The 22,256-nt window shown below is 31.7% G+C and overlaps 1 protein-coding gene across 2 annotated transcripts; it reads left to right on the plus strand.

The window, feature by feature from the left end:
* Positions 1–1,626: 1,626 nt before the first annotated feature.
* Positions 1,627–18,188, plus strand: LOC142330800 (facilitated trehalose transporter Tret1-like). Of its 2 annotated transcripts, none has more exons than XM_075376266.1 (2): positions 1,627–1,772; positions 16,562–18,188. In XM_075376266.1, the coding sequence occupies exons 1-2, from the start codon at positions 1,730–1,732 to the stop codon at positions 17,932–17,934; spliced, it is 1,416 nt and encodes a 471-aa protein (XP_075232381.1). In that variant the 5' UTR covers positions 1,627–1,729; the 3' UTR covers positions 17,935–18,188. The 2 variants fall into 2 exon arrangements, with proteins under 2 accessions (XP_075232381.1, XP_075232456.1); XM_075376341.1 differs by having other exon boundaries at positions 16,565–18,188.
* Positions 18,189–22,256: the final 4,068 nt, after the last annotated feature.

The raw sequence follows: 22,256 nt of genomic DNA on the forward strand, positions 1-22,256 counted from the left end.
CACAACGCTCTCTAGCCAGCAACGACGGATTAAATAAAATAAATAGTGAAGAATTATTTTTTCTTTTACTTTTCATTTTTTATACTGTTCTCCATTAGTTTAGTAATGAATTATTACACATATCAAATCGTCCTATTGTTTTTACTTTCTCAAACTTAATTTTTTATATAATGTTGTTCGGTTTTTTAAAAATATTTTACAGATGCATCTGTTTTAAGCTGAACAAGAGAGATTAAGGTTAGTTGTTGACGAAGTATTTAACGAAGAGCGTGTAAATTCAGATTGTGAGGATGAACCTGATTATCTTGGATGAACCAAAATACAGGAAGCAGAGGATTCTGTCGATGAAAAATATAAGATTGTTTGCAAGACATTTCTAAAGGATTTTAGCATACCATTAATAAAAATTTTGATACGTGAGCAACAAAATGTAAATATTCCATAGCAATTGGCAACTGCTGTCAAGAGTTTTACGTCATCTACTTCGTTAACAACTCAACCCTCATAAAAACTGCAAAGAAACAAAGTAGTGCGTGAAATCCTCAAGGAAAATGGATCGGAAAAGCAAGATGACATGCTGTAAATGTGATGTGCACCTTTGTATATAGCATGTAGTAATGTGTGACGAATGTGCAGGAAAAACAATTTTAGGGCAGAGAGCAAGATTTGGTTTTCAATTTATACAAAAATATGTTTTTTTAAGAAATTATTTATATCATTAATTTTAATCAATGTACATTTCATTAATAACAAATTCATATTGTTTTTATTTTAATAACTCATTGTTTCAATATTATGTTTGATGGTTATAAAATAATTAGATTGTACAAAATTGTTTAAGCTTTAAATTTTAACTTTTAACACATTTTAGAAATAAATTAATGACCGAATTTGTAACAAAATTCTGTGTAAACCTTTATTTACTAATTTATTTATACTAAAATTATTTTAACTGCATCGAAGAGCAAAAATAAAACATTTTTGGTGTGTGGGGTGTGCACCCCACACACTACTGATGTAACAATCGGAGGCCACACTACTGCCAGGTTAGAATTTAACTGGTATATGCTGATGAAGATAAAACCTTTAAAGAAAACAAGAATAATGGTGATTGTATCCCCTTAAAGGATGATGTACAATGTAATATAATATAATAGCTTGTGATTAATGTTAAAAAATAAATATTAATTGGTAACAAACAATTACTCATTAACTGTGAGGAATGTCCAACTCAGAAGCCCCAAATAATTGATGAAGAATAGAGATGGAGATAGCAATCATTCAAAAACCTACAGTGACCGAAATGTTAGCCATAAAAATCTGAAATTTTATGAAAGGGAAGATAAAAGTCCATATTTTAGAGTATTTTAAGTAAAAGGTTTACAAAATTGTTTTGTTGAAGTTATATGCAATCATTTTTATATATGCAAATACTTTTTATTCTTTATTTAATTACTGAAATCAAAATAGAACTTAAAGGTATAAGTAGTTATCTATTATCACATTATGCATTGTTTTAGCAAATATTATCTACCTCCTAGAATTAATAACAAAACATTTTTAAGAGTTTTTATCATTGTTTTCTTATCATACTAATTTGCTTCATTAAGTTATGATTTTGAAAGTTGTACTATAATGTTGAAAAGAATATTATTGTGCAAGTTAAGTATTCTCTTTCAACAGTGAAGCTTTTTGTACCCGCTCACAGGGTAAATTCACTTTTTTTAGAATGATCAGTAGTCATCTGAAACAGTATTTGATTGGATTTGCAGGTAATTTTTTATATATAATAACCAAAATAGAATTCTATAACGCTTTAATATCGCATAAAAAAGTGTTTCAGTACCTCAAATCTGGACATAGAATGTCCGGTTTGATAGAAGTGGGTGAAATTTGATATCTTCTTTGTTAGGTTTCATATTTATTGATGAATTAGAATTGTTAAGTTACTAGAAAATCGTTGTACATTGTTCATATTTATAGTCATCAAGAATGATATGAAAGCCCCAAATACAAATTATTTTTCATGTGTGACATTTTTATATGTTATTATGATAACTATTATTAATAATATTCTGATTGTTCATTAAAAGTCTTTGTTTAAAAGCCAGTTACTGAGGGTAAATTACCTTTTAAATACTGACTCTATTATTTAATTTGTTAATCGCAGAGATTAATTCTTATTTATTCATGAACTGAATTCATATTATTTTTCTTAAATTAATCTAAATAAAATAACTCTTGATGTGAAGTTATGATTTTGGGCTTCTTTGTACTTTCATATTTTCAAGAAAGCTTACTTACTAAAATGAACTCTATTTGCATGATTACTTATTTCAATTTGATTATATTGTAATTAACTCTTTTTTATACTGGAAATATTGTAGTTTATTTTTTCTAAGTTAATGACATTTGTTTCATTGCTAATTTTCATTATCACGGAATATGTCAGTAATACAACAGTTTTCTAGTTACACTATGTTTATTGATGTTATGTTTATAAGTTTATAATTGTAAAAAAAGGTGTTTAAGTTCTCTTGTTTTCAGACTTTGTTTAATCGCAGATTTTCATATTATTAGCCTATATGCAGTTTATGTGTGTGATAAATTGTAGATTTTCATACTGATTATTTGAAAAATGTATGTTTATGTATTTCTCATTTTAATATTATAATTTGATATGTTAATTTCAGCTGATATTCCTTGTATAAATTCTGTATAGAATTAAGTTATGTTTATTTTTGTAATTTCATTCAATTTTATAACTGTATGATTTAAGATAAGGTTAAGTTGCTGTCCTCTAATAAAGTCCAATATTCTTTTGGTAAAAACGAGCTATTTGTAGCTTTATTTTTGCAACTTGCCCCAACAGTTGTAATAATTTTTTAGTGATGACCTCCACATCCATTATAGATATTGCAACCTCATGAAAAGTTTCCTACTCTAAACAGGAAAGTGGTACAGCCTATTCCAAAACTGGAGAAGTGCATTATCAGTAATAAAATCTGGCTTTAGGTGTAATTCTATCAATGTGATAATTATGTAGTAATTTAGAGCCAAAAGTTACTGCAACATTCTCAATTAATCTTTCATGACAAATGAAAGTGTCAGCAATTTTACAATCATAGTTAATCATTAACATCTTCAGAAAAAAGTTCATGACCAAACTTGTCAAGATTTTAAGGCAAGCAATTTCAAACTATCAAAACCCATTGTAAATACATTTTATATCCTATTGCAACTCTAAAAACTAAGAAGACCCATTCATTCCTTTTTAATTGATCTACCAAGACCATCAAACATCTCATTATGATGAAACTTTGGATCACTACTAGGAATATGTTTAATAATTCAAATTATCTCAGGATTATTCCTAGCAATACATTACTCACCAAGAATTGATAAAGCTTTCAAAAGAATTGTACACATTACCCGGGAAGTAAATTACGGATGAATGATTCGAAACATACACGCAAACGGAGCATCATTATTCTTTATTTTAATTTTTATACACACAGGACGAGGGATATACCAGCAACTGTTTACCTTTCTATAAACTTTCATACCATCTGCAAACAACAGAATTTCATTTGCTATGTTACTAGTAAATAATATTAATAACACATCAGTGCAAGATTTGAATTCTGTGGGACTCCCAAGGTAGCCTAATATAATTTAGAAATCTTACCTGTCATTTTTATGTAAAAGATTTTTTGATAAAAAAAGACTGGATCCATTTGAACATCACACCTGAAATACCATAGTGGGGAAGTTTCATCAGTAATATATCACTCTTTTCATCGTTTTTTTAACTACTTTCCACTCATTATCAGCAGTCCCAATTTTTAACTGCGAATTAATCTCAATATTAGTAACAATACCATCAGTTGGAGTGCCAGAAGTATCAGCAACACCCAGAGAAGATTTATTTGCAAGCTCCCTCTGATTCTTCTGACAGCTTATTTAACTGTTTATTATTTTTAACTTTGACCACATCATCATATGAAACTACAACTGACCCACTAGTCTGAAAATTCCTCAGTTTCCCCAAGATCATCTCAAGTCTGTTAATTACTTTCACATTTCCTGATTTTAAAACTTTAGTTACTAAGATATAATTTTCAACTATATCACTAAGTTCACAAACCTTATTTTCCAATATCTCAATTAGATTGTGGGAACCAAATCACCAGAAGAGCCATTTTCAAGGACCTGGCTCAACTCAGCATTTCCATCAATACTAAACTGGAGAACTCTTTTAGGTTCTATAGTTTTAATACAAGTATTGACCTTAGTTGAAACTGGGCTACCATAATTCATTGGCTTTTAATAGAAATTTTTCATAAATACTTGCTTTCAGCATGAACAACATATATATCATATTTCACATCATCAACATCTACATATGAACTTTTTGTATTTAGTCATTTGACTAGTTTAATGCAGCTCTCCAAGATTCCCTATCTAATGCCATTCGTTTCATTTCGGTATACCTCCTACATCCCTAACAATATGATTTACATATTCCAAACTTTGCCTGCCTGCACCATTTTTCCCATCTACCTGTCCCTCCAATATCAAAGTGACTTTTTCAGGATGCCTAAATATGTGACCTACAAGTCTCTCTCTTCTTTTAACTATACTTTTCCAAATGCTTCTTTCTTCATCTATTTGCCACAACACCTCTTCATTTGTTACTTTATCCATCCATTTGATTTTTAACATTTTCCTATAGTACCTATTTCAAAAGCTAAGTTTTTCTTCTCAGGTACTTCGATCGTCCAAGTTGCACTTCCATACAAAGTTATGCTCCAAACATATAGTTTCAAAAAAGTATTCCTGACATTTAAATTAATTTTTGATGTAAGCAAACTATATTTCTGACAAAGCTTGTTTCACTTGCGCTATTCGGCATTTTATATCGCTCCTGATTCGTCCATCTTTAGTAATTCTATTTCCCAGATAACAAAATTCTTCTACCTCCATAATCTTTTCTCTTCCTATTTTTCTACTCAATGGTCCATCTACATTATTTCTGCTATATTTTATTACTTTCGTTTTTGTCCTTGTTTATTTTCATGCAATAGTTCTTGCATCGGACTTCATCCATGCCATGCATTGTTTCCTCTAAATTTTTTTACTCTCAGCCAGAATTACTATACCATCAGCAAATCGTAACATCTTTATCTTTTTACCTTGCACTGTTGATCTTTAACATCATTAACTGCTAGTTTTATGTAAAGATTAAAAAGTGATGGGAATAGAGAACATCCTTGTCGAACTCCCTTTTTTATTACGGCTTCTTTCTTATGTTCTTGTAATATAAAAATATTACTATTGCAGTTTGATTCCTGTAAATGTTAACAATTTTTCTTCTCTCTTATACTTGAATCCTTATTTACCTCTGAAATATTTTACCAAGGAAGGCGCCTTCATCTTTGTTACATGAAAATCCAGAGAGCTACATTTTCTTGGAAAAAAAACATCTGTAGTTTCCTATTGCTTTCAGCTGCGCAGTACTCAGAAGATTAAGTGATGTTGATATAGCTGTTTTAGTCCTCCTGACCTTCACCCTTCTACTGAAAGAGCTGCTGCCCTCTTTCAGGAATCATTCCTTAGTCTGGCTCTCAACAGATACCTTTCTGATATGGTTGCACCTTCGATCCAGCTACCCTGTATCACTGAGTACTCAAGCCCCCTCATGATCAACAGGGTCTCATGATTCATAGAGAAAGTTTGTATTTATACATATACATATATATATATATATATATAGAGAGAGAGAGAGAGATTGAGAGAGACTTATATTTAGACTTCTGACATTTCACGGTCTGACTCGTAGAATGTTATTTCTTAATTTTCTTCAACTTATTTTTTTTTCAACTCTTTTAACAAACAACTCTTTGTATGTGGAAGTGTGTAAGTATATATATATATATATAAATGTTAAGTTCGTTTGTGTACGGCTTCAAAAACTCAAAATGTTCTGCACCGATTGAGCCCAAATTTTAGCACGATATATAACCCGCATCAAAGATTGTTTTCATCTATTTTTAATAAATCTATCTATCTATTTTTAATTTGGAAATGTAAACAAAGGAAAACCAATCAGGTCAATGCAAGATGGCCGCTGTCAAACACAACGACCAATCACAAAGAGCCCGTATGGCCGTTGCCAATGTAAACAAAATCACAACTGATTAAGTAACAAATTTCTTTGAATTATATTTAACAGCTAAAACATCTGTATTTTATTTAAAAAAAACAAAAAAAAACACCAAAACAAAAAAAAGTCACCAAGAAGGATGACTCACAGTAAATAAATTAAATCACCCAAATTTCTTATAACCCAGATAGACTTAAGACTATGCAAACAAAAAAAGTCGAAATAACCAAATACACAAAAAATAATATCCCTACATAATGACCAAAAAATCATTTGTTAGGTGATTTTTTTTACATATATATGACTAAACAATCGTTTTTTGGTCATTTAGCGTTCTTAGCTATGTAAAAGCAAAGAACAAAATTCACAAATAGTAACACTGAAACCACACAGCTAAGTATTCGTTTTTTTTGTTTTTTCTAACCTCCGAAACCACCGTTATGCATTGCTTCAGATGATGATATGAATGATTTATAGCGTATGAAAATGCCATGCCTGACCGGGATTCCAACTCGGAACCACCGGATTAAAGTGCGAGACGTTACCACTCACGCCACGGAGGCCGGCAAACATACTCGTTAGGAGCCGAATAAAACCACGACTTACCAATATGGCGTTGTGTGTCAAACCAATTTTATACGGACTATAATTACTTTTAATACGCGAAACCCTTTGCAATGATTGAACATTAACTTAAACCTCTTCAAAAATTATTCCTTTTGAATTAAGCCACATTTTGATATCATTGTTTTTGTATACACGGCTGGAATTCTTTTCGTTTAATGATAAGAAGCGTTGTCGAAGACAATAACCGAATTCTCTTCCAAAGGACATAATACACCGCTAAACTATTTCTAAATAATTCAAATTCGTGTAATTTTTTTTACGATTCGCGTTTTTATCAAAATCTCACCTTTTTCTCAATTGACCTGCGGGGTTTTGTTTTCTTTGGAGACCGTAATTCATTAGTAGATTCATACTCGAGAATCATGTTGTACACTGAAGCAGCACAACTTCTACTTACGTTAGCAGTTTATTAACATCTGAAATAACGCCGTTTGATTATTCTGTAATTTGTAAGCATTACTGTGCTTTTGTAAGCATTTAAAATGATGTTTTTTCGCACGACCTAAGGGCTTTTTTTCGCAGCCCACAAATCTTTATATATAAAAATGTTAAGTTCGTTGTGTACGCTTGAAAAACTCAAAATGTTCTGCACCGATTGAGCTCAAATTTTAGCACGATATATAACCCGCATCAAAGTTTGTTTTTATCTATTTTTCGCATCAGTCACATACCCGGGACCGCGAGAAAACAGTTTTTTAACGGTCAGCTGTGTACCAGTGACCGCGCCATCTGCCGGAAGATAGGGGAACACTCGCCATACTGGCTAACGACAACCGCAGTCACATGTGAAACAATACATGTTCCCAATTACATTGTTTATTAACAAAAAAAAAACGTATCCACTTGCATCTGATTCAGATTATTATACAATCTCAATTAAATATTCACTTTAATCGAGGTACTTTTGAGTGATCGTGTCGTGATTGAGCTGCGCCTTTCATCAAGCTCTGAATTTATTAGAAAACGACCAACAGTGGGATATATGTATTAATGACGCGTGCAACACTGCACATCCTAACCAAATTCGCGCATTATTCGCAATTATATTGACCGCTTGCTTCCCTTCATCTCCAACAGAGTTATGGGAAAGATATCGATCGCATATGGCTGAGGATATTTTACATAGAATACGCCTAGAAAATACCAATATGACCATGGAATTTACAGAAGGCATTTACAACGAAGCATTGATAAACACTGAAGACAATGCTTAGCCATTGCAAATAAAGTTGTTAGTCAATTGGGAATGCCAGCACCCACCTGAGCTGCGATTGCTTCATTTGATGTGGATTTACGCCGTGAACAGAGTTACATCATTGGTGATCTTCAGTCATATGTCCAATCAAACATTCCCAAATTAACGCGTGAACAGAAAGGCATTTACGATCGCATAATGCAAATGATAAATGACGGAGTTGGGGGGACCTTCTTCTTGGATGCGCCAGGAGGAACTGGGAAAACATTCCTCATTAGATTGATTCTAACAACGGTTCGATCAAAAAATGACAATTATCCTGTTGCGGAATATTAATCAGCAAAAACTCTGCAACGGCACGCGACTTGCAGTTAAGAAATTGGTGAATAACGTAGTGGAAGCAACGATTTTAACGGGGCCTTTCAAAGGTGAAGATGTCCTCATTCCTCGAATACCCATAATCCCGACCGATACACCATTTTAATTTAAATGACTGCAATTCCCAATTCGATTGGCATTTGCAATCACAATCGATAAAGCTCAAGGTCAATCTTTAGTATTGTGTGGTTTAGATTTAGATGCGGATTGCTTCTGACATGGGTAACTGTATGTTGCGTGTTCCCGAGTCGGCAAACCAGATAGCCTTTATATCTACGCAGACAGTGAAAAAACAAAAAATATTTGATATCCACAAGTATTGCAAGATTAAACTTCTATGAAACGTATGCTTTGTTTTGTTTCTCATTTCTCATCCATGCAACCACAATGTGCCACTGCAAAGCGTGGCGGGTAGAGCTAGTATTTATATATAATTGGAAAATTCTAAATGTTTGTCACAGAAGTAGATGTTAAACATGCATACATTTTTAATCTCCTTTATGCTTTTTACCTTTATACTTTCTACCTTTGAAAGGTAGAAAACAGCAAAACACAGCTACAATATCATAATACAGCCCATTTATGAACGCTTAAAACTTTCGGGACTTATATTTACTTCTTAATTTAATTTTAAGTAGTTAGAAAGAATTCAACCATCTTCTCTTTACTTCTCGAGAAGAGACGAATTTTATAATTAATCGAAGATCTCTAAGCAAACTAATAAAACTTTCACCCTCTTCCATTAATATGGCCTGTAATACATTTAACGTATTTTTTTTATTAAGAATCTTATAACTAATAGTGATTGATCTTAATTCTATGCTAAATTTTTATTCTTACCGATCACTATAGTAAGCCTGTTGTTCTTTGGGAACAAACAACTCTTTAAGAGTATATATTCCTGTCAAATGAATGACGCCAGCGAGAGTTTGTCCGACCGCGGAAACACCGAAGACTTATTTATTCTGACCAATTCGCAAATCAACATTTCAAAATTTTTGAAATTATTAAAAATATTTCAAAAAATAACAATTTTGATGAAATAAAGCTATATATCATCGCATAAATAGATGATCTTAATAAATTATAGGTTTTTTCGATAAATATGTGATAATCTTTGTAATTTCACGTTTTTTAATTTGAAAATGTGAAATTTTGTTCTTCTAAACCTGATATTTTCCCCTAACCCGTTTAAAAGTGCAGATATGCATAAAAGGCGAAATAATAATTGTTTTATATATTTTTCCTACTCCACTTTCTCATACAAAAAAAAAAAACCGTTAAATATTTTCTTTCTATATACTGAATATTAAAAATTCATAAATATTAAATATTTTATTCCTCAATATTTTATTAAATATTTTAATAAACGATAGAACTTTTTTAATATAAAACAAATATGAAATCGTCGAGAAATAATTGGAGATAAACAATTTTTTATATACTTGTAAATATACTTTTTTTTTTGTCTTCAGTCATTTGACTGGTTTGATGTAGCTCTCCAAGATTCCCTATCTAGTGCTAGTCGTTGCATTTCAGTATACCCTCTACATCCTACATCCCTAACAATTTGTTTTACATATTCCAAACGTGGCCTGCCTACACAATTTTTTTCCTTCTACCTGTCCTTCCAATATTAAAGCGACTATTCCAGGATGCCTTAGTATGTGGCTTACAAGTCTGTCTCTTCTTTTAACTATATTTTTTCAAATGCTTCTTTCTTCATCTATTTGCCGCAATACCTCTCATTTGTCACTTTATCCACCCATCTGATTTTTAACATTCTCCTATAGCACCACATTTCAAAAGCTTCTAATCTTTTCTTCTCAGATACTCCGATTGTCCAAGTTTCACTTCCATATAAAGCGACACTCCAAACATATACTTTCAAAAATCTTTTCCTGGCATTTAAATTAATTTTTGATGTAAACAAATTATATTTCTTACTGAAGGCTCGTTTAGCTTGTGCTATTCAACATTTTATATCGCTCCTGCTTCGTCCAACTTTAGTAATTCTACTTCCCAAATAACAAAATTCTTCTACATCCATAATCTTTTCTCCTCCTATTTTCACATTCAGTGGTCCATCTTTGTTATTTCTACTACATTTCATTCCTTTTGTTTTCTTCTTAGCGCACCCCGACGTGTTAACCTCAACATCTGCAACAGTAACCGTAATCTCTCGTATTCGCCTCCTCCCAGCGAGTGCGATGGCCGTGGAATTACGGGGGGCCAAACTAAGACCTCTCAAATGTAGCCACTCACTGACTTTTTGCACAGTGGCATTCACCGTATCCTCAACCTCTGCTTCAGTATAGCCGGTGAGCAGGAGAGCCAGATATCAATATTGGGCCAGGTACCAATATCGGAAATTTACCCTAACCAAATGCAATCTATAGTTGAAAATTTGAATTATTAGTTTGTAGCTTGGAAAATAAGCTTACAATCACATTTAATCAACAGAGTAACATTTGTATCAACAGTGCTTATAAGGATGCAATTTGTACCGTTTCGTAATGCATTCATTATATGAAGGCACATTATCAGAGCTCTTCGTGATCAGTTTCTGATGCGGCTGTATTGCTATCTTAGAATTGACAGATTTATCGTAAATAACGTTTATTTCTTTGCCTTCTAGTAGTCCTGGGCTGCGACTGCTTCACTTAATAGGGTAAAATTTCTGTTTTATTTTCTGAATTCTGAAGGAATGTATAAAAGTATGTCTTTTATTGTTACTTTTCTTCTATTTCCCTTTCCTCGCTTAATAAGCGCAGTTTCCTTCAGATTGTCTTTGTTTAAACGTCACGTACAATATCTAGTGTTGGATAGTCCTAAAGTTCGGTTCTTAATCCATAGTAAGAACATATCATTATATTAGCAAAGGTGCAAGCCTCATATCTATGAAGACGTGTTCAATGACAGTTCATCAAATATTTTTGATCTCTCATGTCGAACTTTGGTCTGTCATGATCTTTGGTGGAAGGCAGGCAAAACACTAAATCTGACTTATTCCTAGTTAGCCGTTGATCCCTATGTCTACTTAAATATGGAGGCTGCGGAGGGTTTTCGTGCGGAAAGAACTCTGAAAGATCACTTGGCGTACTTGACATCCTATAAAGAGTCGTGCGATTAGTTCATATTCACTTTTCAGATCATCCTTGAAATCAGATTTACTTTTTCGTGCACTATGTCCAGGTCCCTGGAAGATAAGTACATGGATTTTAAGCTGTTTATTTTTTAAAACTGTTCTGTCGGTTAAAACATCTCTCACATATAATGAATGTTGGTGTATTGCAGCATTCTGCATTGTGTGTATTTCACTGATCGCTTCCTCTACAACATGGTCATAGTTAAAAATGTTAATTTATTCGTTACATTCCTCAAAGAAATTAAACTCTGATGAACTGGTTTAGGCTAAATTGTTGATTTGATCTTCGAATAGAAAACCCCTGTTCGTGACTTTTTCATCGGTATTGGAAATGTCTGTGATATTTTCAAATTCATTCAAAAGACGTGACAATTTAGGACCTGAAACCACTCATCTTCCTTTAATAGACCTGTTTCTCCGGATATCGGCTGCTCGAAAACGCATTACTTTCACTTGCCCGAACTTGATGGGAGAATAATCGCTTTCATTACTTCATTTTTTGATGTAAAAAATTCAGTAGTGAATATGTAGTTCGACAGTACATATTTAACCTTTTTTTTGATAGCCTGTTGTAACTTAAATTTATAAAAGTTACAAAAGGCTATCAACATAAAGGTTCAGAAGTTGTGAATTTTTTTTTTAATTATTAGAGCAACTGACCCCCTGCCACCAGCCACCACCCAAATTACTCATGTCTATCAATATTCCGCTTACTATTAATAATTAATGGAGATATTTCTGTTTAAATAATAATTGCATCGGTTGTATTCAGCAAAAGCTCACTAAATATTAAAGTATTAATTAAAACAGTATTAAAATATTACAGTATTAATAAAACCCTTGCACCTCAAAAAATATTAAAGCTCCAAAAAAAAAAAAAAATCTTGGCCTCAAATTATAAAAAATGTAATGCTAAATAAAAAGTGTCACTGCACTTTTTACTGTAATTCTTACCGTTGTAGTGGGGTGATATTTAACGAGTTTAAAAAGTTTGAAGATTTTAAAAGCTCGTCAAATATAAAAGTTAAAACAAATTTATTTTTAAGTAAAACATATTTTTTCCATTTTTATTGTAAACACTACCATAAGAGTGAATGATTTTTTAAGAAAAGTCGAAAAGCCAAAGAAACTGAATATATATGGCTAATTTTACACGGTTTAATCTTTAAACTTTGTGTATGACAATTTTACATTAAATTCTGGCCATGTACAAGTTATAATTGATTTACGAAGACATGATGGATAGTTGATGAGATCAATAATATTAATAATCATATTCTGCAGGAATAACCAAAGAAGAAAAATATAATACATAGAGATGGATTTTTTCATTTCTTGATGGTAAAAGACATCGGTGCAAGGTTATGTGTGACAACTACTAATAAAAATTTCGGTTTTTCAAAATCGACCATAGAATGAAAGAAGATTTATTTAAAACATAGATGTGAAGTTTTTTTTACATATAGGTGTGAAAAAAGTAATTTAAAACAGTTTTAAACCACAAGAAAAATTGATACATTTGAGACATTTGATACATTTCTACTAACTGAAGACGTAAAACAAAAAGTTATAACTATCGGCACGTAAGTTGGAACAAAAAACTACTAGCATTCAGCAAACATTTGCAACGGCACTATGCCGACTGAAAACATTATCACTTTAATACACTCGTAGATGATATTTATAACTAAAGATACATACGATGCTATTTAATTAAAACTAGTTTAGTATGCCAATTAATATTATTTTAAAGTAATTTAAATAATTATTTTTTGAACTCACAATTGCTGTAGCTCGTAAATTCCAAAGTCGCTGTCGGTAGATTCTAAAGAGCTTGTGTCCGATTCTGAATTCACATTAATGACAAAATTGTCGATTTGCACATCATAGAACTGTTCGTAATAAATGAATTTTTTTTCAATGTTGACAATATACTTGCAGACATTGCTCCTCTCAGCTTCAGACGCTTTATGAAATTCCTCTTCAGCTAACTTAAAAATGTCCAATATGTTAAAAGTTGTATTTCTTTTACCTACTTGCCCAGTCTTCGTCACAGGAGCAGAACAGTTAATTCGTTGTTCGGCTAACCATTTTATCATATCGCTTTTTAAATAGTTAGAATTTGGCTGGTTTTGTAACAGAACGTTGTGATACGACGCCTTATCTAGTATAATGACCGACCGAGGTGGCAAATTGGGAATACACTTCTATCGTAACCATTTCGTGTACTTTTCGGAATCCATTGATTTGTGATAATCCCTTTCTTATTTGACTCATACATAAGTAAAGCATTGTTAATGAATCCATTATTACAGCCGACATGAACAATTATTAATAATGAGCCCTTGGATACTGGTTATTTCAGTCTCTCATGATGGATTTTGTGTCTACCCATATTTTTGGTGTCGCATGACTACTGTGAATGTAGGTTTCATCTGTGTATACAATCCGTCTTCCTTCTTCGCGAAACAGAAAAACTATCATAAAAATTTCAGTCTTTGCATATTAATGTCATGCCGTTCTATCAGTAATTTCCGGTTGTCTTCTATTTTTTCCCATCGAAATCCTATTTTACATATTATTCTCGTTAAAGATCTTTGACTCTCTTTAAAATTAATTTCACTTTCGTGGACTTTATGCATAATTTTCTTCACAGTAGGAATCCATTTTTCGGTTACAAAAAAGGTATTTATTCAACACCTCATAACATCGATGTCAAACGAATCTAAATTGCACACAGTACTGGGGCGATTTACACGTCTTCTCAGCGAAACGAACACGGATAGCTTTTCAGTTTCAATGATTTCCCTTCTACTTTAATTCTTTCGACCGTTCGTTTTGATACCTTTGTTACTTGAACAAGTGAATTCAGCACTTTCATTTTTCTTCACGATTCCGGTTCCGGCATTGTTTTGTAAAAAGAAATTGTAAATACTGAATACAATTCCCCTCTCTCCTGACTATGAACTACTGTACCTTTTCCTCCTAACTTTGTCATTTTAAAAGAAAATGTATTGAAGTATTAAAAATTTACATGACTGAATTTATGACAAAGCCTTAAAGGAAAACAACACAACAAATAGTAAAAATAAATCAGTAACAGCTATTCACTTCATTAAGTAAAATGTACACTGCAATAAATGTTTCTGTAATAACCACTTCTAGAACATAATTACAAGCGATGTGTGACATGATCTTCACAACGCAATGATTAGAGTAGATTAAAAATAAGTAAATGAAATTCTTAGAATTGCGTGTTGTGTTTACAACATTTCATAAATATCACATTAGTCATGATTTTTTCATGAATAATTCTACAATTATTAATTGCTATTCAACAGGAAGTAGGCCTAGATCACAACATCAATATATAATTTAAAATAAAACTCAACAAATACATACACTATAGCAAGTTTATGAAACCTGTTTTTTTTATATTTAACCATACCACAAAAGATATAGATGATGACAATGTTTTTAATTTTCTTGTAACAGAGGCCAATGCATGCAAAATACTATTTCATACACTTTCAGTCCCTACGCTAACATATATGCCAGCAAGTCTATAAAAAGCCACACAGAAAATGAAAAATATTTATAAGAAAAACCCAAGAAAGGGGGTCAGCAAACTTTTAGGTTCAGAAAAACACCAATCTACTCTTTGGCAAACAGTTTTATTACCACAAAACATGGAAAATTATCAGTCCAAAATACCAGTTCCCATTCGTAAGGCTGCCCTGCAACTAAAAACGTGATTATGGAAACAAGACTCCAGAGGAAAAGACCAAGATTCTACAGGTCCACAGCACTGCTCTTGATCTATTGTATCCTGCTCTACAGCAACATGGCTCATGCAAATAATATGTCAGGCAGATCATCTTGTATTAATGGATGTAACATTTGTCCAATGTATTATGAATACATGCACTGGAGAGTCTCAATACCATAACAATGAGTGTATTGAGTGCAAAATTATAGATGTAAAAAATAATCTTAAAGATAGTAATAAGAAAGAAAAAAATTGATTATTTATCTTTAAATATTATATTTCTTTTTTTGATAAAATAAATTTTCTCAACATATCAGAATAAGAGCGTGGGGCATACATTTGACATTTGACTGTCAAAAATGGCTGAACACTACCTTCTCTTAGGGTTTGTGGGTGGATAATAACCTCTAAAGTTTATGTTTAAACTACAAAGAGATGAACTGTAATCATTTAACTGCTTTGGAGGCAGAAATATTTGTGTAGAATATCAGTCCTACAATTCTAACAAAAATATCGGCAATAGCAATCAATAGCATTCAGTAACAAGCCTTTGGATTTCATTATTATAATATCATCATATAAACGTGAAATAAATTAAGTTTTTGTTTTTCCAAAGCAAAAGAATGATAATAAAAGTACAACTATTAATAGGTTGAGGTAAATTAGAAAAATCAGAACTTATTAAACCTACTAAGCTTTAAAAAATTAAACCTATAATGAAATGTATTGCATTATGCTTAAACGTATTGCATTAGGTTGATAAAGGCTGAATTTGTGATATTTTATTACAATGAGGTGGTTTATCAATCATACATCCTACGTTCATTTCTTTACATATATGTTTCAAATGAGACAAATGACATAGATATGCAAGTTCACTATTAACATTCTATTTGTGAATAAAAGTATAGTTATTGTTGTTCCTGAAACAAGATGTATATTTCTTTATAATAATCATCTTGAGAAAAAATCGATTTCAAAATTAATATACTATAAGTCTGAGTAATATTTGCATTGCAGTATACAACATGTGATAATACATCACATGCTTGCGTAAACATAAAACACGTGTAGTATGTAAATTCTAAATAATATACGAGTATATGTATAATGTACAATGTAATCTAAATGTGTAAAAAATCACAGTTTTTTTAATACATGTCTATGTTGCACTATTATATTGGAAAGCTGAAAAAAGTCTTATTATAGTATAAAAATATTTTTGAAACAATATTACTAAAAAGATTGTTCTCTAATACTGACGTTTCAATTTTGTAGTAGCATCAACATTCGCTGCTGCTGGAATGGCTTGTGGATGGGCAGCACCTGTGATGATTCGCCTTCAATCTAACAATTCTGAGATTCAAATAACTGCAGATGAAGGATCTTGGGTCATTGCTTCTCTAGAAATAGGAGATATATTTACACCAATACCAGCTGGATTTACAAGTGATCGCTTTGGCAGAAAACCAGTGATTTGGTCAATCGTTCCTATGTATTTAATCGGATGGTGTTTACTAATTGCAACAAGATCATATAAAATGTTGATAATTGCAAGGCTAATCTTTGGTCTGTGCATGGGAATTATCTACAGCATATGTCCATTATATCTTGGAGAAATAACTGAACCTCAGATTAGAGGGAAAATCACATCTTTTTGTACAGTTATGTTGTTTATTGGAATGCTTTCATCATACTCTGTAGCACCATATGTTTCATACAACACTCTTTCATACATTTGCATTTCTTTACCCACAGTGTTAGCATTTGTATTATATTTTATACCGGAATCTCCATATAATCTTGTAATGAGAGGAAAATATGAAAAGGCAAAAACAGAAATGAGAAAAATAAGGAGTGGAAATGACACGTTTATACTGAATGAAATAAAGTTAGTTAAAGCAGCTATACATGAGCAAACTGCTGAAAAAATGCCTTGTTCTGCATTAGTAACTGATCCAGTTTGCCGAATGAGTGTAATTTTAATCTTTATTATAGCAGTTACTGGATTACTTGGGGGAAGGTCTATTATGTATGCATATGCAACAGAAATATTGTCCTCAGCAGAAATCACCCTATTTAGTGCAGATCAAGGCACTATTATACTTGGTATAATTTTTTTAATACTAAGTGTATTCTCTACATTAGTTGTTGATAAGTTTGGAAGAAGACCACTACTACTGATTTCGGCGGGAGGATCAGGTGTCAGTCATTTAGTTTCTGGGATCTATTTCTTTGTTCAGAAAAAAAGAATTTTCAACGTTTCTGATTACAGCTGGATTTTGCTGTTAGCTACAGGTGGATACTGTATTTTTGCTAGCATTGGGCTCGGACCTATTTCACCAGTTTATCAAAGTGAAATATTCCCAAATGGAATTAAAAGTATTGCATCAGGTACATTTATTACAGCAATGTGTTTTTTCTCACTGTTTGCATTAAAAATGTTTCATTTCATTAATTCAAATTTTGGGGTATACTTTTCTTTTTGGTTATTATCCTTCATAAATTTATCTGGATCTGTCTTGATGTATATCTATCTGATAGAAACAAAGGGAAAATCTCTTGTTGTAATACAAAATGAACTTAAAATCCTTTGTAAAATTTCAAAACCAAAAGCTGATGTAAATGAAACAGTTTCTTTTAAAATTTAAGCATGCAATTTTTTAATAATAAAAAAGGACTTTAGATTTTTAATTGCATTCTAACTTTTCTTAAAAAAAAAAATATTTATGATATGTATATTCTCTTGATTTATTTGTAAGAATTTTTTTCTAAATATTACTAAGTGTTGAACATTGTGTTAAACTCAATAGTAATAAAGTAACAAAATAATTTTAATTACTATAATTATTTTTATAAAGCATGTAAATTAAAACAATTCAATACTATTTTCTTACCTTTTTTCCAGCAAATGTAATTCTACTTTAGTAAATAATTTTTTAAACATGCTCAACAACAGGCATTTCCATTTATTATTATAATTAAATAATAATTAGTATTTTTTTATAAATGTAAGTTTTCTGTCTATGAGTTGTTTTTCCTTTTCTTCATACGCTCTTTCTGTTTATCCATACCAAGAGAAATATATCATCCATTTCACAAGTTCCATTTGGGTAGTCATGCTCTCTAGAAGCTAGAGAAGGAGAAAATCTCTTAATGAAATAGTGTCTGAGTCAATAGGGTTATTCAGAGACTCTGTAACTAGTAACTGATAAAGTGCCTAATATGCCTGTTGGTTAATTCTAGGTCTTATATTTCTAGTAACATATAATTTAAAATTTAACAACTTTATTCCAGTCTATGATTAGCATATTTAAAAATTATACATACCTTCTACATAGGTACACTTTCCGAGTACCTACTGCAAACACTATTACCCATATATATATATATATATATATATATATATATATAACTATTTTATATATATATATATATATATATATATATATATATATATATATATATATTGTACTGTGTTTCGGTTTTAGTGGCTTAGTTTCAGTTAATATTGAATTTAATCAACACAGTGGTCAATATGTTGATATGTATATTGTCGCCGAATGGCTTCGACGGCACGTAATTCATAACCTTGCGGTGGCCCTGAAAAGGGCCGATTTTTGCGTTAGATCTGAGAAGAACTGTTGGGTCTGAAAGGTGGTCTCCGACGAAGTCGGAGAGTTGCGGCTCGTCCATTGAAGTCAGACCTGGCTTTCCCTCAGCAGCAGTTATTTGTTTAAATAAAATACCATCCTCGAATTTGGTTTGTTTGTTCATTAATTTATTGCTATAATAATATATATTATTTTTTTCAAGGATGCTGGTTTTGTAAAAATCGTTAGAAATACGTATCTAATATTTTAATAAAATTATCAGGATTATAATTATATTTATTTTGTAATATACGTTTAGCATAATTTGATTTATCTAAACGGACATTTTTTGTTTTATTAATATTTTCTTTGGTTTTATTTGAAAAAGAAGGGTTATATATGTGCCATTTAATTGATACGTGGGCGAACTAAGCAAATTTTTAGCTAAAACACTGAAGGAAGACATTAAATTAAGTAACAAATACAACTTTAAAAGTAGTTATGAATTCATAGATATTATCAACAAAATTAAAATAAACAGATCAACTAGACTCATAACCCTGGATATGAAAGATATCCAGGGTTATGAGTCACTAATATTGACTCAAATGAACTATAAATAAAACCGATTACCCAAATTAAATTTACATATTGAATGATTAGATGAAATAACAGATTTACTTACACTCTGCTCTGATATATTTTAACTAGAACCAAAGAACGTATTAATAACATAAAGAAAGGTCACTTAAATAAATCAAATTACGCTAAACATATATTACAGAATAAAAACATAATTATAATCCTGATAATTTTGTTAAAATATTAGATACATATTTCGAACGGTTTTTATAAAACCAGCATCCTAGCAAAACTTAATATATATATATATATATATATATATATATATATATATTATTATTATTATCATAACAATAAATTAATCAACGAACAAAGTAAATTTGAGTATGATATTTCATTCAGAAAAATAATTAATATAATTATCAAGATACCTAACCTGTTTACCTGACATTCATAATAACTTCTTTCTTTTTCCTGTTTAGTCTCTGGTAACTACCGTTTAGATAATTCTTCAGAGGATGAATGAGGATGATATGTATGAGTGTAAATGAAGTGTTAGTCTTGTACATTCTCAGTTCGACCATTCCTGAGATGTGTGGTTAATTGAAACCAATATTCATAATAACTGCGATTTTCTTACATAACGGACGAATTACTTTTATACTATGTCGACCGGTTGTGATGATTTTAATATTTTTTAATTAATTAATCTATTTAATTTTGATTTTAATACTTTTAAATTGAAGTAGAATTTTTCCTGATAATGTTTGATTGACCTAAAGTGCTTGAAAAAGCACAGACATACTGTTGGTAAGGTTGAATTTTGATTTATTATATATATACATAAAAATCTTATATACCAGCCGGTGCCATGATTGAAAAATTAAATATAAATAATATTGGCCAATATTGTTAATAACGTCTGGTTAATTATAATAACAGGTGATTTTAGTATGGTCAAAATGTATCGTAATATACGGACCAAGATATACATCAAAGAGAACGAACAAAAATATTATGTAAGGAAACTGAACTGAGAAAACTTTTACGACCGCTGCTGGTCAATAAATTTCCGGATACTTCGGTTGGTGTTTATCAACTGCTCACTGCTGACTGGCGTTTATGTTGAAATTTGGCCACTTCTGTTTTATTTACCGCTAGATACGTTATGCAAATCTTTTCGAAACTTGCCTGATTAATTTTTTTTACATATAAAGTCTGCATATCTAATACGAAGTTTTTTTTTATTTTATTTTTTGTTTAGTGGTACGTTTTATTTAGTTTGGTGATTATTAAGTGTTAAAAGTCTATTTCAGATAAAAACACATATAAATTGAAATTACCTTAGGAAAGATATCCCGTAAAACGTAATTTTTTTAGGTGAATAGCTGAACCGAATTTTGCATAAAATTCATTACTGTAATATACTTCAAATAAAACTGGAAACAGTTTATTAGAAGTTTCTACCTCGCAAGCTCATCTGTAAGTTGAATGGCATTTCACGTACGTACTCGGTGGAACTTGAATAAATGTGCCATTTTAATTATGTGATGGATAAGAAAACTCGTTCCAACTACCAGCGACATAAGTTACGATTGTTTGACGCACCTCTCTATTCAACACTTGAATATCGTAAATGAGATAGGAAAGCGAACCAAAGAGATAGCCTGCGTCTTCTTCGAGCAGAACGACTTACGAGGTAGCGATCCTTCATCAATTTTGACGTTCTTATCGACATATTCTAATTATTTATTCAATTCTACCTAGCGGACGACGACGAGATAACTGATAAAATTTTTCCGCCATAGTCGCAGACGACGACGGCAACAGCTGATGTTCTTGTACTGCCAACCTTTTAAATATTCGTCGAATAATTAAAATATTTAACTGGCGAAAAGATAATTAGGATGACTACTCTGCGATGAAAAGGCAATTTTCCACAAAGAAAAGGAAAAATTCAAATTGGTGGACACAAGGTGGTGAATGGGTGGAGGATGCAATCCTATTGGCCAATGACGGGGGAGGGAGAGATCCAAATTGCGGGTTGGCGGTGGGGCCTGAAATCCTTATTATTTTTTCCTGGCGAAGGGATGTGGGAAATCTAGTTGGCCGTCATCACGTAACTATAATACTACAATCCTAGTATATCGTGGCGCGAAACCTCTTTTCTCTTACTACTCGCATGACTAATACGGCCTTCTGGAAAACAGCTACACCTTCACGTCTGCTACCCAGTTTGATGATCGTATCTCTCACTGACGTAGCCACGAAAACACACTTTACTCTGGGGAACGGAAGTGAATTTCATGCAGACACAGTACCAAACGATTTTCTTCCTTTTATAGAATTTCGATAATCTCACGGCGATAACGGAGACCGCAGAGATTTCAATGAAAAATATTTGTACCCATAAAAGTTACTTTTTCCTGTTATATGAAAAACTCTACGTGAAAATATATCACATATTATCCGGTTTTCCTGTTTGGTGTTTAAAACTTTAAGGAAGTGCTTCGCTGCATCGAAAACTTCGATGTGGAGAATCCGCCACCACATTCTCGAAGAAAACTCGAGATGGTGGTGGAAACCTGGTAGCCTGAGAGACCGGAGATACCGCACCAGGCAACGATTTTTTAATGTATCCCTTCATAGGGATCTTGGTAGTTTGCTACCAGAAGCTAGCGTAGTTGGTGCGGAATTTTATTTGGTGGTGTCCTGACTGAAGGGGTTTTCGGTAAACCGCTGTCTGTCTTCCCAACAAAAATATTTTTCTTCTTGCCTGTACGAAACGTTGAAATAGC

Source organism: Lycorma delicatula, chromosome 1 (assembly GCF_047948215.1).
Source record: "Lycorma delicatula isolate Av1 chromosome 1, ASM4794821v1, whole genome shotgun sequence".
Lineage (NCBI taxonomy): Eukaryota > Metazoa > Arthropoda > Insecta > Hemiptera > Fulgoridae > Lycorma > Lycorma delicatula.

Coding starts and splice junctions, on each gene's coding strand:
- LOC142330800 (XM_075376266.1), top strand. CDS start 1,730: ATGATCAGTAGTCATCTGAAACAGTATTTGATTGGATTTGCAG. Junction 1,773..16,561: donor GTATTTGATTGGATTTGCAG/GTAATTTTTTAT, acceptor TCAATTTTGTAG/TAGCATCAACATTCGCTGCT.